The sequence below is a fragment of the Haliaeetus leucocephalus genome, unplaced genomic scaffold (assembly GCF_000737465.1).
Source record: "Haliaeetus leucocephalus isolate CR32 unplaced genomic scaffold, Haliaeetus_leucocephalus-4.0 Scaffold751, whole genome shotgun sequence".
NCBI classification, from domain to species: Eukaryota; Metazoa; Chordata; class Aves; order Accipitriformes; family Accipitridae; genus Haliaeetus; species Haliaeetus leucocephalus.
Genome location: NW_010973187.1, coordinates 17,085,662 through 17,104,004, shown reverse-complemented (window position 1 = coordinate 17,104,004; position 18,343 = coordinate 17,085,662). Strand labels below are relative to the sequence as shown.

At 51.0% G+C, this 18,343-nt stretch overlaps 2 protein-coding genes across 2 annotated transcripts in view; one reads left to right on the top strand and one right to left on the bottom strand.

Moving 5' to 3' along the window:
- Nucleotides 1-4,917: 4,917 nt before the first annotated feature.
- PODXL (podocalyxin-like) lies at nt 4,918-18,171 on the top strand. Its single transcript, XM_010581019.1, has 8 exons — nt 4,918-5,681; nt 7,744-7,898; nt 8,752-8,817; nt 14,050-14,206; nt 14,676-14,734; nt 14,841-15,008; nt 16,686-16,742; nt 17,977-18,171. The coding sequence occupies exons 1-8, from the start codon at nt 4,943-4,945 to the stop codon at nt 18,169-18,171; spliced, it is 1,596 nt and encodes a 531-aa protein (XP_010579321.1). The 5' UTR covers nt 4,918-4,942.
- Nucleotides 18,050-18,343, bottom strand: part of MKLN1 (muskelin 1, intracellular mediator containing kelch motifs) — a 110,592-nt gene continuing 110,298 nt past the window's right edge. Inside the window, exon 22 of the transcript XR_775239.1 lies at nt 18,050-18,141. The gene's annotated coding sequence lies outside the window, so the exon portion shown is untranslated. The remainder of the gene's footprint in view (nt 18,142-18,343) is intronic.

The following is an 18,343-nucleotide window of genomic DNA, read 5'->3' as shown; positions in this document are numbered from 1 at the left end:
TACCAGTTACTACCCCCAGGTCCGCCGCCGCAATTTGGCACGGGTGGCCAGTTAGGGAGGAAGAGATAAAAAAATAGTTCTCTGGCATTTGAAAGAGATATAGCATGTGTGGAAGGAAAACAGAGACTCCTGGGCTTGCAGTGCTCTTGCTGGTTGTTCTGTATTTGTTTCTGCTTTGGAATTATTTGCTAGGCTTCTGAAAATGAGAGCAATGAGTTTGCATAAGCCAGGTCTCCTGCAGGTGGTAAACCTGCAAGACACCAAAAAAATGCAATTTATTTTTCCTCAGTCTAAAAAAACCACATTTTTTTCCCAATGCTGCAGTGAGACAGTCCCTGGACAAACAACTAATATTAAGCCCAGAGCAATAAAACTGCAGAAAGGTGTGCAACCCCGCGACTGCAGCATCTGGCTCCTTGTGCACCAGCAGTGAGAAAAGAGTTTAATTTAATGCAACTGGAGAGAGAAGGTAAATTTCACCGACAGATGGGTGCCCAAAAATCTGTGGGACAGGCATGGGGATGGATAAGGGTGCTGGTCCTCTGTGGAAGGAGGATCTCACCCAGCTGTAGCTGTGGCTTCTCTCCTCTGGGATGTTGTGGGTCTGGCCCACTGGAGTGCACGTTGTCTTGAAGAGTGTCACGTTTGCAACCTGCCTGGATTTCCTTTTCTCGTGGCCATCTCCGTGGCTGCTGTTCACCACAGCCATTGCATTTCAGCCAGCAACAGTAATCCTTCAAAATAGTCTGCTTTGAGACAAGCCGGCTGTGGAAAAAGAAAGGAGGAAAGTGAAAATTTTGTAGCAACCCAGCTGAGCTGGGATGGAGGTTAGTAAAGAAACAGCACCTCCAGCTCAAGTTTGGGATGAGAGATCTTTTGCAAAGGGCTTCCTAGTGGTCCCATCCAGCCCAATGCAGCAAGAGCAGGTTTGTAGGGAGGGAATGGTGTGGTGAAGTGCTTTCTGGCTCATACATCATTTGTGTTGCCACTTGCCAAAGAGATGCAGGTCATTACCCACCAAAGGAGAGTTATTTCTACCTCTGTGGCACTTAGCATTGCCTGACCTCAGCCAGGCCCATATAGTAGGATAGATAGTGTCCTACCTGCCCACATGGTCAGAACCCATTGAATGCATCCATCCATCCATCCATCCATCCATCCATCCATCCATCCATCCATCCCCCTGCATGGTGGCTCACCACTTCCAAGCAGGAGTGTGCTGGCTCCTCAAGTTGCTTTGAGCCCACTTGAATCACTGGGCCTGGCTTAATGATGAAGAATAAATTGATCTTTTAACATCTCTTGACCTTAGCAGGAGAGCTAAGAGTGGATGCAGACCTATGGAAAGATAAAATGCTAGTAAGCTTTGTGGGCATCAACTTGAGTCTTGGTTCTTCTCCTGGTTGCTTTTTGGGCTGTGTCACCCTGTGTCCCTTGAAAGAAGCCCTCCTACCACCCCATCCAGGGCAAGCCTGGAGGATCACACCAGCTTTCTTCATCAGCAGAGCAACCTCTTGCTTTGGGCTTTTTCCCCCAGTTTTTGCTAGAAGTGGTAAAAATGTATCTGCAGCTCCTCGGGGTGGGATGAGGAAGCGATGGGGCTGGGACACCTATTTCTTGGCTTGTGGGGTCCTAGCTGGCCACCGAGGCTGGCCCAGAGCCAAAGCATGGACCTGCCCCTTTCTCTTTTGGATCAAGTTGAATTGAATTGTCTTTTCTACCTCTCCTTTGGTGCCTGTTTGCTTCCTGCCTCTCTGGGACGGGGACGGGGCATGAAAAGGAAGCAGGAGCAGTGGGGGACTTCCTCCACCTTCCTTCCGACCCTTTCTTTATTTACGTCTCTTTTGTATTGTTTCTACCTTTAAAGGATTTTTTATATTTTTTTTTACCTCCCTTGTTGTCAAAACTCCTGTCAAACTTTTACAGCCCTGTTTATGGGATAGACCCATTTTGTGGTTAACTGGATGCCTGGTCTGTAGCTTGGTGCAACCATCACTGAGGATTCAAGCCAGACAAGTTGATAATACAACTGAGGAGGTGGCTACATGAAAAATCCCTCCTATCTTTTGCACCTGGGTTTCATCTGCTAGGTCTCCATGCCTGTGTTTTCCTTCCTTACCTCTTCTTCTCCTGCAGACAGTGGTCAGTTTATAGGAAATATGGCTTATGTCCACAAAAGCTCTTTTCCTGCAGATGTAGTGGAGATGTTTTCTCGCAAGCCCAGGGTTTCCTAAAATAATTCATACTGCTAGTTTCAGTTAAACTCACATCTTACTGGTGTTTTCAGAAATGGCTACTCCCAGCAGCTGGTGGGGAAACAGGAATAGGAACCGTGTTTCAGGAGGGGGTCTGCACATCTCCTGGCTCTGCATTTCCCCTGAAGTGGTCAGGCAGTTGGACTAGATGATCGTTGTAGGTCCCTTCCAACTGAAAATATTCTATTCTATTCTGTTCTGTTCTGTTCTATTCTGTTATGTTCTATTCTATTCCCTGTTCAGATGCCTATGCAGAGCCCAGCTGTAGCTCCTCTGCCTCCTCCAAACCCACCCTGTTCCCAGGCAGCTTCCGTGGGACCCCAAACCTGTTGCAGCCTCCTCATCCCAAATCCCACTCCCCAGTTCCTGTCTCAAACATATCTCCACCACACCAGGTCCTGACATGGTGGAGTTAGATTTCCCCAGCAGTATGAATCTCAGAAACTTGAGCTTTCATCAGATCTTTGAAGCATAACCAGCACTAATAAACAGGCTCTGTAAGAGAAAATACTTTGTCAGTATGCCGGCACAGGGGAACGAAGCAGATCTCTGGAGAACAGCATTAGGATATGGCTAAAAATCAAACCCTGGAAGTGTGGAAGTGTGACTCCTGTTTTGGAGAGTTGGAAATAATACAAGTGTTTCATGGGGAAAAAAAAAAAAGAGCCCTCTTCTGCACAGTCAGCAAATGGAAGAGACACACAACACCCCCCCCACACCCCAAAATCAGGTTGTTGTCTTGACTCCAGACAGATCCACGGATGAAGTGGCTCAGTGCAGCCCATGGTTCTTGAAAGGTAAAAAATTGGTTGAACCTTTCCTGGGGTGAATTTGAGCAAGAGCCCAGAGCTGGTGGCTCAAATGTGTGGGGGGGGGGGGGGGAAATTATCTCCGTGGCAATTGATGGACCTCCTGCAGTGAATACAAACAGAAAAATAGACCCAAGTTTTTATACCAGTCTGCTAGTGAACATACCACGTTTTAGCATTGTGGGACGTTGGAGAGCTGTGTGCTGTTGGAGAGGTTACTTTTGTCAGGCAAGCTGTCCTTCAGCTGCATCCCTCACTGAGAAACAGCTTCACAATTTGAAAATTTGAAGTATTATTCAGAAACCAACTGCAGATCTCCTTATGTATGGTAATGTGAGACATCTGAGCAATGGACAACCCTTTTTGCTTTGAGACTTGAGTTTTCTTCCCACTCAGGTAATGTCAGCTCTTAGTGAAATACTTCATGGATTTCCTCAAAAACAAATAAGCCATGATAATAGCAGCATTTCTATGTGATGTACAAATGCAGGCTAAAAACCATGGAAAAACACACGGGAATTTCACAGTTCAGGTGGTGGCATTAGGGATTTGCATGGTATGTGTAGATGGAGCCCTTCCTTTTCCTGGCTTGCTTCTCCTTTTCCTAAATGCAACCTTTGATTTTTTTTTTTAAGATTTTCCTTTGAAATTGAACACTGACTTTAAACATTTTTATGTGACTTTCTCAAGCTTTTCAGAATAGTAAAATAATCAGCTAAACAAGTATGTGATTGCACATTGGTGATAATATTTGCAATGCGCAGCTGAGCTGAACATCCTTAAAATTAAAATAACGCAGCTTCAAGTAAATGCTTTTCATATTTACTTGCAAATTCTGTCCAGTGTTGACCCATTCTTTCAGAGCAAGTAGAATAAATGTTGTTTCCACAGTTCACCCAACTGGGAATTTCAGTGTGTACACATTTTCATAGAACCATAGAATGGTTTGGGTTGGAAGGGACCTTAAAGATCATCCAGTTCCAACGCCCCTGCCATGGGCAGGGACACCTTCCACTAGACCAGGTTGCTCCAAGCCCCATCCAACCTGGCCTTGAACACTGCCAGGGATGGGGCAGCCACAACCTCTCTGGGCAACGTGCTCCAGTGTCTCACCTCTCTCAGTGGTTTGGTTCTGTAGATTCAAGTGAGAGTGCCTATTTTATAATGTTTTTATAGTAATTATCTGAGTTTGGGAGGGAAAAAAACCCTAAGTTGAAATATGAGTAATTAAAGAAACAGAGCTTGAGCTTGCAAAAAGAATATAACTTTCAGAACGGTCAGAAGCATCACTTTATTTATCTGAGGCTCCTCACCACTTCAGGGATATGAGAGACCCTCATAACAGGGTTGGACAGACAGCACTAGGCGCATCCCTTGGCTGCTCCCTTTCAAGGGCTGGACGTAATTTATTTTGGGAATGACTTGCAGAGCTCTGCACGGGAGCTGGTGCACCTTCCATGCGAGGGAGACCTGCCTTCTGGGAACCAGCAGGTCTTGCCCAACCCCTTTGAAGTCCTGTGAGTTTGACTCTTCCTCCTCCTCCTCTGCTCTGCTTTCTGCTTGACTCGGTGATACCAGAACACGGCATTTGGTATGAGTTTAGAGAGCGTGAGACAAGCCCTGAGTGAATGACTCATAGTTTCTGGTCAGCATTTATTTCTACAAATACCTGTTCTGGGTGGAAACCAAGGGTAGTTTCCTTAGTTCAAAGTTTATCTTGGCGTTTTTAACTTTTCCCTAGGTGACAGCTCTCAGGGTGTTACAACGAAATCTGCAAACCCAGGAGAAAATGGGCAGATCACCACAACTACAAACAGCAACAAGGTGCAAGGCAAGACCCCTATAGACAATCCAGGAAAAATACCATCCACCCCTACGATGCCATCTGCTACAGTTCAAGGGATGAACTCCACAAGCAAGCCGGAAAACTCACCGCTCACCTCTGAGAGACCACACAGCACTGGTCAAAGCACCACCGCTTCAAGCAACCTGAGAAACACATCACCCACCCCTGCAATATCACCTACCACAGTTCAAGAGACCAAACTTACAAGCAAACCAAGAAACCCAGTACCCACCCTCACGACATCGCCTCAGCAGGTCATCCCTTCAGCCAGCTCCAGACCCTCAACAACCAAACCTCCTGCAATCTTCAGCACTGCCCAGCAGAAGACTAGCACTCCAGCAAGTTTGGGAAGCTTGGCAGCCACCACTCCTGGAAGTGCAGTCCTCACTCCTGCGAACAGCTCTGCAACCACCTCAGGAGGTTTAGGGACTGATGCCACATCCCATTCCACCACGGAAGGTCCAACAAGCCAGCCTTCAGACCAGTCGAACAGCACGACCGCGAGCAGCGGCATCCCAAAGAACAACCTTACCCCTGGGCTCAAGGACGATGGTGTCTCTTCTCCCACATTTGTCACCAAGCTGCCTCACTCTTCTTCCAGTTCTCCAGGCCAGGGACTGGCCTCTTCCACCAGACCTGGAAGCATCAATACTTCTGTTACGCCTTTTGATGGAGCTGTGTCCCCCACCAGTACTAAAGCGTCTCTGCCTTCGTCACCTGGCAGCATGGACAAGGTCTCAGAGGCAGCCACCACGTCAACTCCTGGAGCAGGTACCAGAAGACAAGAACCTTGATTTCTTGTGCTGGGAAGCCCTTTTGTGGTCTTTTCCTTTGGTACCCTAAACACCTCCTCTCATTATGGGGTATCATCACCTTGTCTCATTTTAGGACTTTCCAGTGTAGTTGTCACCATGACAACTGGGTGTTTAGGTCCCTGTTGTCATCGGTGGAGATCAAGTCAATGCAGTTAGTGAAATTCGAGGCATGAATCAACTGGCAAAGCGTAGACATTGGCTTTTGGATGGACCAAACTGTGCCCAAAGCACCATCAACTGCAATGACTTGATCTTCAGTGACTGCAAAAGGGAGCCAGCAGTGATGAGCTCGGAGGTGGAGACTGACATTGTAAGAGTCGGTGAAACAAATTGACGGCACCCCAAATGCTAACTGTAGAAGTTCCCTAGTATGGCTAACAGCTTAGTGAAGGCTGTCTGGGCATGGTTAAACCACGACACATGCGCAGAAAATAAACTTTAGAAGACTAAGGAGACTTTGTGGCTAAATTCTGAGTCTACAACCTCTAAAGAGTCTAAGCAGTTAGGTAGGATATTCATCAGTGCTGTGGGGGGTTTGGCTGCTGTCTTCTGTCTAAGCAGCATTAGGAGTGTCCGTGTGGTGTTTAGGATCCTGTTGAACACCATTAATATGTTTCCTGTAGACCTCTGGAGCTTACAGAGTCATATTAGTTCATAAGTGTCCTGGTGAGCACAGTTTAGGCTCCCCGTTGGCATTTTGTCTGGTAGTGTTTATGGGGAAGTAATCATGCTGTGGGACTGGAAATGTTGTTCTTGACCCAATTTCCAGTTACCTGCAATACAGAAGCCACTCAAAAAACCGTCTCCATCCCTTTCATCCTTCCAGCTGCCAGCATCACTAAATGGGCCAAGGTCTTAATGTAAGGCATCTTCAGAGGCTTCACCCAAGCCATGTTTTGAGCATGTTAGCAGGCAGGAGGAGGTGAAATGTGTATCATCTTCATGTTTCTTTCCCCTTCTACTCCACAGGACTGTTCTCCATTAAATGATGATATATGAAATTATGTTAGTTCAAATTTGACCTCAAGCATTGAGCATGAAGAGGTCTAAAAAACTTTTACATTGAAATTAATTCTCTCCTAGAGCCTTCAGAATGTGTCTGGGAGAAAAATATCGCTCATCTTTTCTGTGGGAGAGGCAGGAGTCCCAAAAGCAAACAGGCTAGGAACAGGATGTGGCATTTTAATTCTCTTTGTCACCATTTAAGGATCAGTTAGGAACGCAGAGATGGAGATCCATTTCTTCAAAAGGATTTGGGGAGGCAGGAGGGCTGCTATGCTCCTTGCACTACTCCCATTGCACAAGAAACTGTAAGATGCTACAGACCTTAACAAAGGCATCTGAGATGATCTCAAGTATCTGAGACACCTGGATGGGGCTGGTAGAAGTGGGGCATGTGCCCTTCTGGAGGAGCAGGCAGGCAGGACACCCCAGGCTGTCTCCCGTAGTACCAGGCACTACTTCTAAGCATGACACCCTGGACTTCTTCTTCCATAGCTGATGCAGTCAACAGAGGTTATGGCATTTCATCCCTTCCTAATGGAGGCAGCTGCAGTTGTCAGTGGGATTGCACAATGAACTCCATTCCCTGGGAGATGCTGCGTAGCCAGCTCAGGTAGTCTACCTCTGTTGTAGAAAACTCCGTGGAAGACAGCCCAGATGAAGTGAAATGAGGGCCATCCCATTTACCCAGCAATACTCCTTTTTTAAATGATTACCCATCTACCGATGCACAGCCATCATAGCCTTTGGGTTCATCTCTCCAGAACAGTCTGATGGGTTTCAGCAGCAGAACATAAAATCAGCAATAATATTTTTTTCCAGCTCAAAATTAATTAAAAAAAAAAAAAATTAGAAACAACCCAAAGCCTCTCCAAGCTTTGACACAATCAACTTCAAGGCAGAGCTAGAGCTGAAAACTTATTTTCAGCTGCTCACAAATGGAGCTGTGTCAGCTGTATCCTCTATACTGTATCAGTGTCTGTCTTCTTGTTTTTTGGTGTATATTGGGGATCCAGACCAGAAAAGCCATGACGCCGGATCTGCGTCAACCAAACCTGCAAGTACTGACCAAAGCCCTGCCAGTGCACAGCCATCAGCCCCAGCCCTGGGGGACCAGACGGCGAGCAGCAGTCCTCACTACCAGCACCCTAACACTTCTTTCCAAAATGAGGTAATGATGCCTACGGGAAGGTGGGCACTTCGTAGTGGTGTCTGTTAATATTTAGATGGCATCCCACGTACGTGTAAAGCCTGCAGCCCTTCTTGCTGTGCATGTCTGTGTCAGAGAGATCTGCCTTAGGAAAACATGAGGCAGCAAAATAATTCTAGATCATAGAATCAGAGACTCAGAGAATGGTTTGGGTTGGAAGGGACCTTTAAAGGTCATCTAGTCCAACCCTTCTCCTGTAGCTTTCCAGTGAAGTGACATGGAGGATGGAGGTGAAGGGGATTATGGTCTGGGTGCTGAAAAGGGAAGAAGTGAAATTTGGGAAGAGGGAGGGAAGCACTACGGAGAGCAGAAGCTGCCTTGGGGTGGACTTGGACTTGATCAGAGGGCAAAGACCACAATTCAGCATCAACCGTGCATGGATGTTATTAGCAGAAAATGGTTTGGGAGCGTAGGGGGTCTCAAAACACAAGCCAGGATAACTAAAGATCCCAGTGCTAGAAAGGAGGGAAGGGGATTCTGTTTCTAGATGCTTGTCTTCTGTAGGACAGGACTGCATCACGGCCCACAGGCATGGATCCTCCTACAGCCCAAGCCAATTCCTGCTTTACCCTATACTGCAAATCCTAAGCCTGGTTTGGGAAGCGGATTAGCGACCACATCAGTTACGTGTGAAAACCCTTTCCACACATAAAAGGTTGAGTGAAGGGCTCCTGGGCCTGTCTCATTTCCATAAAATGGATCAGAGCTTTGGTTGGGATATCTCCTGGCTTGGGGCAGTCTGTTGTATCGGTGACCAACTGTCCTTCCAACCTATGTCAATGATTTGAGAGTTGCTTTTCTTCTGTCTTTCCAGGTCATCTGTAAAGACGAGGTACAAAATAATTGGCCCACCATGTATCTGAAAGAAGCGAAAACCTGTGTAAGTACCACCCTTCTGGACTTCTATGAAGGATTAGCAGCTCTGTTGCTGTTTGAGATCAGCTTTTAGCCTGCGGTACTCTGAGCATGTAAGCCTACAGAGATGAAAGTAATTTCATGAAAAGAAGATGCAACCACTTTTGGGGTGTAAAATGGTAAATGCAAACCCACACTCAGCAATCACCTGGTGGTGGATATAGCAGAAGAAGAGGCCTCTGTGGTCTTCTTCAAGTAGAAGGACCAGCTGAGCCCACCCAGGTCTCAGAAAAAGAGCAGGGGGAAATTTTAAAGGGTGAAAAAGAGAGGGGGAAGCTTTTTGCCTTTGTAGAGAGACCAGAAGTTCATCCCAAAACCCGAGCAAAAAATATGGAGTTCCTCCACAGTTGTGTACTTGGCGAGATCTTGCAACCTCACAGCTGGGGTAGGGTGACATCTGACTGCAGAGCAACTGGGAAGCACAGCAGCCTGGAGAATCACTGTGCTCCTCGATGCTATATCAGCTCTCACAGAATCCTAAAGTGAGAGCAAAAAACTCCATTTCATTTGTTTCAGACCCTTTACAAGACCAGAGAGTAGTCAAATGTAGTGCCAAGGTTGGGGAAAGGCAAGCTCAACCCAAGACTATACACCAAGACCCCTTCTTCTGGTGGGTGGGTAGTCTGCTGGCTTTTCTGAGGGATACCCACCTTCAGAATAATTCTTGTGGAAACTATGAGTTTCCTGTAATAGGGAAGATGCAATATATTGATAACTTTTCAATAGGCTGAAGTTTTAAGTTTATGACAAAGAGGAAGAGACAATACCACATGGCTGGTGAGATCTTGACAGAGCGTACCTATCTGAGCTGTGGGTAGGGCTCAGGGGTAGTTTCTGGCATTATAAAGCTCTGGTTTCTGGATGTCAGCACTGCCAAGGCAGCATAAGCATTGGGAAATTGGCACTTCAGGGACCTTCTCACAGCTTGTGCTGCACAGCATCAGAAATAGCTGCTCAGGTTCATGAACCTCTGCTGTCCCATCTGTAAAATGGACTGACTCTTGACTTCACCGTACGGTGGTAAGACGCAAAGTGAAGCCACACTGTGTTCATAAAACCCCTGGAGATACATGCTGAGGCAAGCATGATCATTCCTCCTGACCACAGCGGCTCTTGAAATTCCTTGTGGTTTGGTGATGGCCCTGCCTGGCAGCCCTGGAGAGGTCTTGGACCTCCTGATAGCACCCACCGTGCTCACAGAGGAGGGGAAGGACCTGTCTGCTGCCATCTCATGGTCATCACCTTCCTGCTTTGGCTGTTGCTGGGTGTAAGTGCTGCTTGCCCACACACCTGCAGAAATGGTGTTGTCAGCCACGCTGCCCTTAATGCTGAGGATGGCTCCAAGGAGGGACCTTATTACCATGATGCCCATGGCCCAGACGCCACAGCAGGACAGCCTCTCCTGAGAGCATCCCCTGCCCTGCTTTCTGCAACGTCTGAACCCACAGCCGCGTCTACGCTGGGAAAGCTTCTCATCAAATTTTATATTGAATATATAAAAATATTTCATCAGATTGACAAAATCTAATTTTGAAGCCTAACGCAGCCGGGTGCCTTACGACTGTGCTGATGTTTAATGCTTCCCTCCTCCTTCTGGGTGCAGCCGTGCTCTGCACGGAGCCGCTGTCCTCCCCGTGGCTTTGCTGGAGCCGTGCCAGGAGGCTTTTTGGAAATGGGGATGGTGAGGCTGGGAAGTGCCGGTGCGCAGTGATGCACTGGCGAGCTAAGGGGTGGGCAGACATCACGGCTTGGCATCATCCATCGCTCCTCTCTGCCTGCTCCGCTGGGCAATGGCGTGCTGGAGCTGGCGAGCCAGCAAGTCTGCCACCCTGTTTCCCTTAGATTCCTCTGGGCATAATAACGAGCCGAAGCATTGTTAGTACAAAATACCAATTACGCCTTGAAACAGCTGTAGAAAGACTGCAAGGGTGCATCCTCCCATAGCATCCATCTCCTTGGCTGCCAAAACGCCTCCCACCCACTTGCCGTTAACTTTCCACTCGGTGTATTCCTGAAAATTGCAACAACTTTTATGCCTCCCAAGCCCAGCAGATAACAGAGAAATGGCACTATCTGGTTTCCCTGCTTTGTAGGCCCAGTAAACAAGTCTGTAGCCAAATCTTGACAGCAAAGTGAAAAAATCCTTTGCATTTCACAGCCCGTGGGAAAACAGGAAAGTGCACGCTATAAGAAGTGTTCCAGAAATGGCTCCAATCCTGGTCCACAAGAATGAGCCAGAGTCGGGGCAGCATTGTGCTAAAAGCTCAGCTCCAGAGAGAAGCTGGGGAAGCATCGAGGCCAACGTGGGGGCCCGGTGGTGGGGGACGTGTCCAGGTCACACATGGCAGGGGAGAGGGCAATGCAGACTAGCCCACCCCACGCACGGCTGGGCTCGTGGGGCAGCACTGGTGATGCAGGGACCCCAGCAAAACAGCTGGGACTGAACCCAGGGATCGCAGGCATTGCACCCTGCTGCGCCTCAGTTTCTCCAGCTGAAGTAAATTTAAAAAAAATTTAAAAAAAAACCCCAAACCTCAAACTGTAAATCCTAAACAAAAAAGCCAAATACATGGTTGGTACCACTTTGTGGACCAAAAGTATTTTATGGGCTGGTTGGTTCCCAGTATCCTTCCTCTTCAGGTGATGCTTTTCACCAGCACTGAACAGTTTGGTCCATGTTCCCCCACCCTCCTTTTTGCCCCTTCTCCTTCCTTAGATCACAGAAGGATCTTAATGAATTTCTTAACAAGGCTTATTAGCTTGGTACCTTGCATTCCATAGGATGACTTTCCCAAGGTCCAGCTCACAAGTATATCTTCAGCTGGGTTTTCGTTGGCTGCTTGGCATGCTCCAGCCTTGGGATGGGTTGGTGGGTAGATGGATGGATGGATGGCTGCTCTGTTCCTCATCTCAACCCCAAAACGCATTAGATGAAGCAAGAGGTAACCGTGTCAGAGGTGGCTGGTGTCTCCCAAGCTCTGGTTGAGCCACACAACCCTGTGGCCACCTCCCAGGGGACCAGCACGGCTCCTCCATCGTGTCCCCAACCAGGACACGGACGTGCCCAGGGAGCTGAGCTGGAGGATGCCGGGAAGCACCAGAGCCTGCTCCAGGCAGGGGATGCAAAATCAACCGTGGGGCCACCCGGACCCGCACCCAGGCGCCCAAGGGAATTTGCTGTGTGACACCCACCAGCGTGGGGACAGCAGGACGGTCCCTGGAGCAGGCGGAGGGACCCCCTCGCTGAGCGGGGTCGTGGTCCCCCTCGCCCTGTCCAGCTGGCGGAGGTGGTTTGTTGACTCAAGTGCTGTTACCTCATTCGGGGATGTTAGTTTTAGGTCCCCGCCAGTGTGGGAACCGGATTCGAGCTGCTCGGCAGTGCCTGTCAACTCCGGCCAAGGAATGCGAGCAACTCCGGCAGCGGGAGGGGAAAGCTGCCGGGGCCACGGCACCGCCGCCGGGGCATCCCTGCCGGCTACAGCGGGCCTTACCGTGCCCCTTTCCAGCCCTGGAAAGGGTAAATCCCTCCAGTTCAGCCTCTAAAGTGGCTTAGGAACTGTTCAGCGTCCAGCAGCAAAGCGGTTCGGTGCTTAGCTGGGTTTTAGCCTTGCGTCTGATTTCCATTCCCACCAAGAAAAAAAGCATTTTAAAGGTCTTTTCTTTTTCCCCCGTGGGGCAGTAGCAGGAGAAATGGGTTATTAAGGGCTGAGGGAAGGCAGAGCTGCAGCAAAACCTGGGGAAGGAGGCAGCAGAGAGGCTTTTCACGCCTCTGCTGAGCAGAAAATGCTGCACAGGCAGAGACTGATAAACTGCAGGACATTTAAAGCGTAGGAGCACAACCCAGCGTCCAAAGATGATAAGAACACCGCCCCAACCAAGCCGTAACCCTCTCCTCCATCCCACTGGGGACGAGCTTTCTGGGGGATGCTGCCTTGCCAAGGTCTCACCTTGCTGCCCGTGGGCTGCCCTGGCACAGGGCTGGGGGCAGGTTTCCCATCCAGCTCTTTTCCCAGGGGTGCAGCCGGGATGCTGCGGACTCAACAGAGGGACCTGGGGGAAGTTTCTCCCCGTGCAAAGCGAAAGGACAGGCGAGGGCCAGCGGCGGTTCCCAGGGACGGCCAGGGCCTCACGATGCTGAGCTCTCCCTCGCACTGGGGCCAGGACCGGTCTTCCGCCCCCGGCAAGTGCATCCTGTCTCCACCGCCGCTTCCCAAATATTTAGATAAGATGGGGTGAGATTAGGTGCCTTCCTCGGCCGGGCGGCTCCCACCCTTACGGCGGAGCAAGCGCGATGCTGCCGGCCATCGGTGATGAGCGGGACCCCGTGTGGATGGTGTTGCAGAGGGAGGGGAAAGTTTGGGGTGTTGGAGCAGGCAGGAGCAGAGCTTTTCCCAGCCAAGGCACGTTTTGCCTGGTTTCGGCGTGCGCGGAGGACTTCTGCACACAGGACCCACGCGGGCAAGACCTTGTGCACAAAGGGCTTGTGCACGCACGACCTGTGCGCACAGGAGCGGTATATATAGCATCTTCGCATATAGGACCTGTGCATGCAGGAGAGCGATCATCTCTACCTTAGTGAGCTCCCGGCTGCTACGAAGCATCGAGCAGATGCAAAAAGCCTCAAGAACATCTCAGAGGGGATGCGGGCTTCATCCACCCCTCCACCATCCCTCCGGCACCATCCAGGCTAAACCCTCCAGGGATGCTGCAGTTTATCCGAAAGCAAAATGCTTTGTCTTGCCTCTACAGAGCCGTGGGGAAGCTCTAGGGAGGACGGGGACCCGTGTTGGTAGGGACAGAGGGTAGAAATGCAGGTGATGGGAGGGTCGCAGTTGCTGGTGGAGGGACAGGGGGGATGCACAGCCCTGTCCCGCTCCCCCCGTGGCCCCTCAGCCTCCCCCCGCCCCCCCCCACCCCGCTTCCCTCGGGGACCTGCTATTCCTGTAACGCCAAAAGCTGCGGCTCTCAGATAAGGCCGGCGCAGGGCCCCGGTGAGGAACGGCAGCCAAGAGCTCAGCTTCTCATAAAGAAACGACTTTTAAACTTTTCCTGTTGCCTGGGAGGGCTGGCGGCGGTCCGGCGGTGCAAAGGGATGGGGGAGGACGGGGATGGCCACAGCATCCCTGGCGATGGGGCAGGATGCTCCTCGGCAGTCCCCGGTTTCGGGGACAGGACTGAGCCCTTGCTGTCCCTGCAGGCTGAGTGGAGGACCGCCAGCATCAACATCTCCTTCTTCGAGAGCTTCTGCTCGACGGGCCAGCACGCTTTCAACGCCAGCAGGGAAACGTGCACGGTGATGCTGACCTCCCGTGAGCCCCACTCCCAGCACTGGGCCGTGCGGGCGGTCTTGCACCGTGAGTATGATCCCACCATCCATCCCGGAGGGGAACAGGATGGGAATGGCGTCGGGGACCCTGGCATGAGGATGGAGCTTGAGGCTTGGCCAAGGGGCTCCTTTCCTTGGGCTGCCCCATCTGAATGGCTCGGGAGAGGCACAATGACCCCAGAACTGAGCTTTGCTCCCCAGTGAAGGCACCAGAACCCTCTCCCATCCATGATGAGGCAAGGCAGGGACCAGCATCCAGGAGGGAAAATTCCTCCCAAGTGGTTAAAATCCAGCGCCCCGGGTCTCTGGGGCTGTCCCCCTTCCAGGAGAAGAGGTCCTGGCTCCTTGTCTGGCTGTGGAGGCACCTGCCAGGGTTGGCTTCACGCCATGTACCTCCATCCACCTCCTCCAGAAAGGGGGTCACACCATTGACCGGGAGGTGGTGGCACAACCTGCCCCCCCACCTCATGCTCATTGCAGCCTCTTTCTTCCCCCAGTCCCTTTGGACCCCGAAAAAGTCCTCGAGGAGCTGCAGGAGAAGGATAAGTTAGAGGAGGTAAGTGGGTCCCTGGGCACAGCGTAGCTTCCCTGCGGATGTCCCCCAAGGTGGGTGGCCCACGAAGCCCCCCGCCTCGGGGCCTGACCCATTCTTTCTATGGCAGCTGGGCATCGCCAACATCACCTATGGCAAAATGGAGAGGGAGATGATAATCAACGATGAGTTCAGCACACCCCTGATCATCACCATCATCACCCTGGCTGGCTCCCTGCTGCTGATCGCGGCCATCTACGGCTGCTGCCACCAACGCTTTTCCCAAAAGAAGGACCAGGTAAGATGGGAGGGGGTGGGTGGGACAGGTACCCCGAGACCTTTTTGTCCCAGAGGCATCTTCAGGAGATGAAGATCATCAACATTGCCGTCTCCGCTGGTGGAGACATCCTGGCTTGCCCAATGGGCATCACCCTTGCCTGTTACTCAAGGGGTGCCCAACAGAGGTGGGGGCTCTGGAGGGGCAGGAGCTGCCCCTTTGGGAGGGTTGGGGAGGGGGGCAGCCAGGATTAAAACCAGGGAAATGAGGGGCTGGGGGGGGGGGGAGGGGGTGGAGGAGAACCCATCCCTGCTGCCACCCAGGGCACCAGGCAGGTGACCAGCATCCTTAGGTTTAAAAAGGCTTTCTCAACCCAAAACCCCCCTCCCCCCCCAAAAAAAAAAATTCTCAAATACTTTTATGTGTAGGGGAGCAGGGTTAGGTGCCCAGCATCACCCCGATGCCTTTCCAGGGGTGCCAGGGGCTATGGGGAGCCCGTAGCTGTTTGCAAGGTGGGAGGACAGCAGGAGGACAGCCACAGGAGGGCATCAATGCTGTACGGCTCAGCCTTTAGGAGAGCTGGGCCAGGGCCAAATTTCAGAGCAGCAGCAGGATTTTAAGGAAGAACAGACATGGGAAAAAAAAAATTTAAATTAATATCATTTTTATCTCAGGAAGCAATTCTGGGTGATTTTAGTGTAGCATCCACCTGCAAGGACTGGCTGTTCCCACGCCCTGCGGCCCCGGCAGGGAGAGCTCTGCCACGGGCTCGAGGTTTCCATCGGTCCCTGCTGCTGTTGCTGAGGATTTAGCTCCAGAGGAGAGACAGTAGCAGAAAGGGGGGGAAAAAAAAACCCAAAACCAAAAACTAAATGATGCAATTAGGGTAAACCACCCTCCCGATGGAGAAGCAAACCCCTGCATCCTACACAAATCGTTTTCCCTCCAAACCAGCTCAACCTTCCCAGGGGGTCCCAATCTCTGTCCCACGTGCCAGGAGCTGCGCCAAGGCAAGGGAGAAGGCAGCCTTTGCTTTAAATATTTGCAGTCTAACAGCGATGAACACAGGAGGCAGGGAAGGGCAAACCAATGCCGGCGTCAGACTTGTTTTTCCAAGGCTTGATTTTTCAGGAGGGAAGGGGGGAGGACGCAAGACCTTGACAGATATTTGACCTCCACTGTGGTGCCCTTGGAGCTTACAGGGTTTCACAGCTGGGCCATCCCTCTGCTGAAATCTCCCTGGTGGGGGTGAAAAACATCCCAGCAGGGACAGGGAGCAGCGTTAACATTCTTGTCCCGTATTGTTCAGAAAACAGGTAGAAATAGGGTATTTTTAGCAACAGGAACGCATGTCCCTCAAGTTACATGGTGCAGAGGAACAGCTCTGGCTGAATGCTCTGGAGGTAAATACCTACCCGCCCCAGGGGAAGGCAGCAAAACCAAAGCAAGGGATGCCAGTTTCTCGGTATGGCTCTTGCTCAGAGCATGGGAAAAGATCTTTTTCCAAGCAGTTGCAGTAGGTTTTTAGAAAATCAAACACATTTCTCCTTTCTGGATTTGTTTTTGGGTTATTTCTTTTGTTTTCCTCCTGCTTCTTTTCCAAAAATGACTTGAAAGTTTTTTTTATTTTTATTTTTCTCCAACCCTCCCTCCCCGCCCTTTTAAACCCTGCTGTTGTTTTACCTTGGAAATAACCAGCACATCCACCCTGATCTCCCCGGGTTTGATGATGGACATGTGGCCCTGATCTTTAACGTGAGTTCCAACATAGGGATCGGAGGGGCGGGCGCCGCATCCGTAACACCCCCAACTCTCACCCCTGGTGCTTGGTAGGGTTCAGTAGCTTTTAACAGGACTAAAGCCTACTAAAGCCCAGCTTTAAAGACCCCTTCCCCTTGCTGCACGGCGGGGGGGGTGGTGAGCCTTGCCATGGCGGGAGAAAGCGCTGCCTGAGCATCCATCCACCTGAGGATTGTACCAGCAACCCCACAGGGTGAGACAGCCCCTGCAAGAGCCCAGGTGCCTCCTCTGCTTTCGAGCATCCCGCCATCCCTGCCCAGATTCCTGCCCCACCGCCACGTGCGAGCCAGGGGACCCCCAGCAGTGCCTTCGCAGCCCCCCCTGCTAGCGCCAAGCCCTGCAGTTTTGCTTCTCCATCCCTTTCCTTCTCCGTGGATTCCCTCCCATGGCCGTCTCCTGACACTTCTTAGGAGCACTGTAATAGATCAAGCTGTAAACACAGGCAGATTTTAACAGGGGTGCCCACTGAGAGCCCTGCGCTCCCCGAAAAGGGATGACCAAGGACTGCAGTTCCCCGGTGAATCCCTCCAGGGCAAGACAGGGATGAATGCAAAATTAGGATGGACTAGGGGTCTGCCAGGGGATGAGGGGCTGGGTCAGAGCCTGGAGCACAGCATACCAAAGGACCGGGGTGATACAGTACCCGATTCATCTTTCCCTGCCTCGTTTTAACCAAGAGCTCGAGATTGAGGAAGGCAAATGGACCAGCAGCATCTGCAGGGTGGGAGCTGCCCCCAGGTCAATGGATAGAATAATAATAAAGCAGCTAAAAAGGGACAGGGGGGCAGAAAGGGGAGAGGAAGAATGGATTTGAGTTAGGGAGGCAGGAGTTTGGATGCAGGGTCAGGGCGAGGCAGCGATGCTCAGTCTTTTCCCAAGGTCCTGAGGGGACCAAGCTGCAGCTGGGCTGAAGCTGGCAGCTGCTCCTGGAGGTTTTCCACATGTCTCTGGCTGCTCTTTCCTCCCTACCACCATTAGCAGAGCCTCTCTCTTGCCAGCTCCATGCTATCCCCTCGCTGCGCTGGTGCTGACTGCAGCCCCCAGCCTCAACCTCACCGTCAAAGTCTCTGTATATACATCTATACAAGACAGCAGCCACGGCTGGCTGGGAGGTGACAGCCCCCAGGTGGCATGCACAACCTGGCCAAGCTGTTTTTCACTGAGGTTTCTGGGTTTTCTTTCCTCGCAGCAGCGCCTGACCGAGGAGCTGCAGACGATGGAGAACGGCTACCACGATAATCCCACGCTGGAGGTGATGGAGACCTCCTCTGAAATGCAGGAAAAGAAAGTGAACCTCAACGGCGAGCTGGGGGACAGCTGGATCGTTCCTCTCGACACCCTCATGAAGGAGGACCTGGAGGAAGAGGAGGACACACATTTATAGGATACAGAACTAAATCAAGCAAAAAACAACCACCATCACCCCCCAAAAAACCCTCCCATAATCCCTACACCCACACAACTCCAAAACAAGGCAAAATTCCCAACAAACCCCAGAAAATCCCTTAATGAACTAATTATGGCCCCTTGTGTCACCACGTGGGGTGCAGGATGGA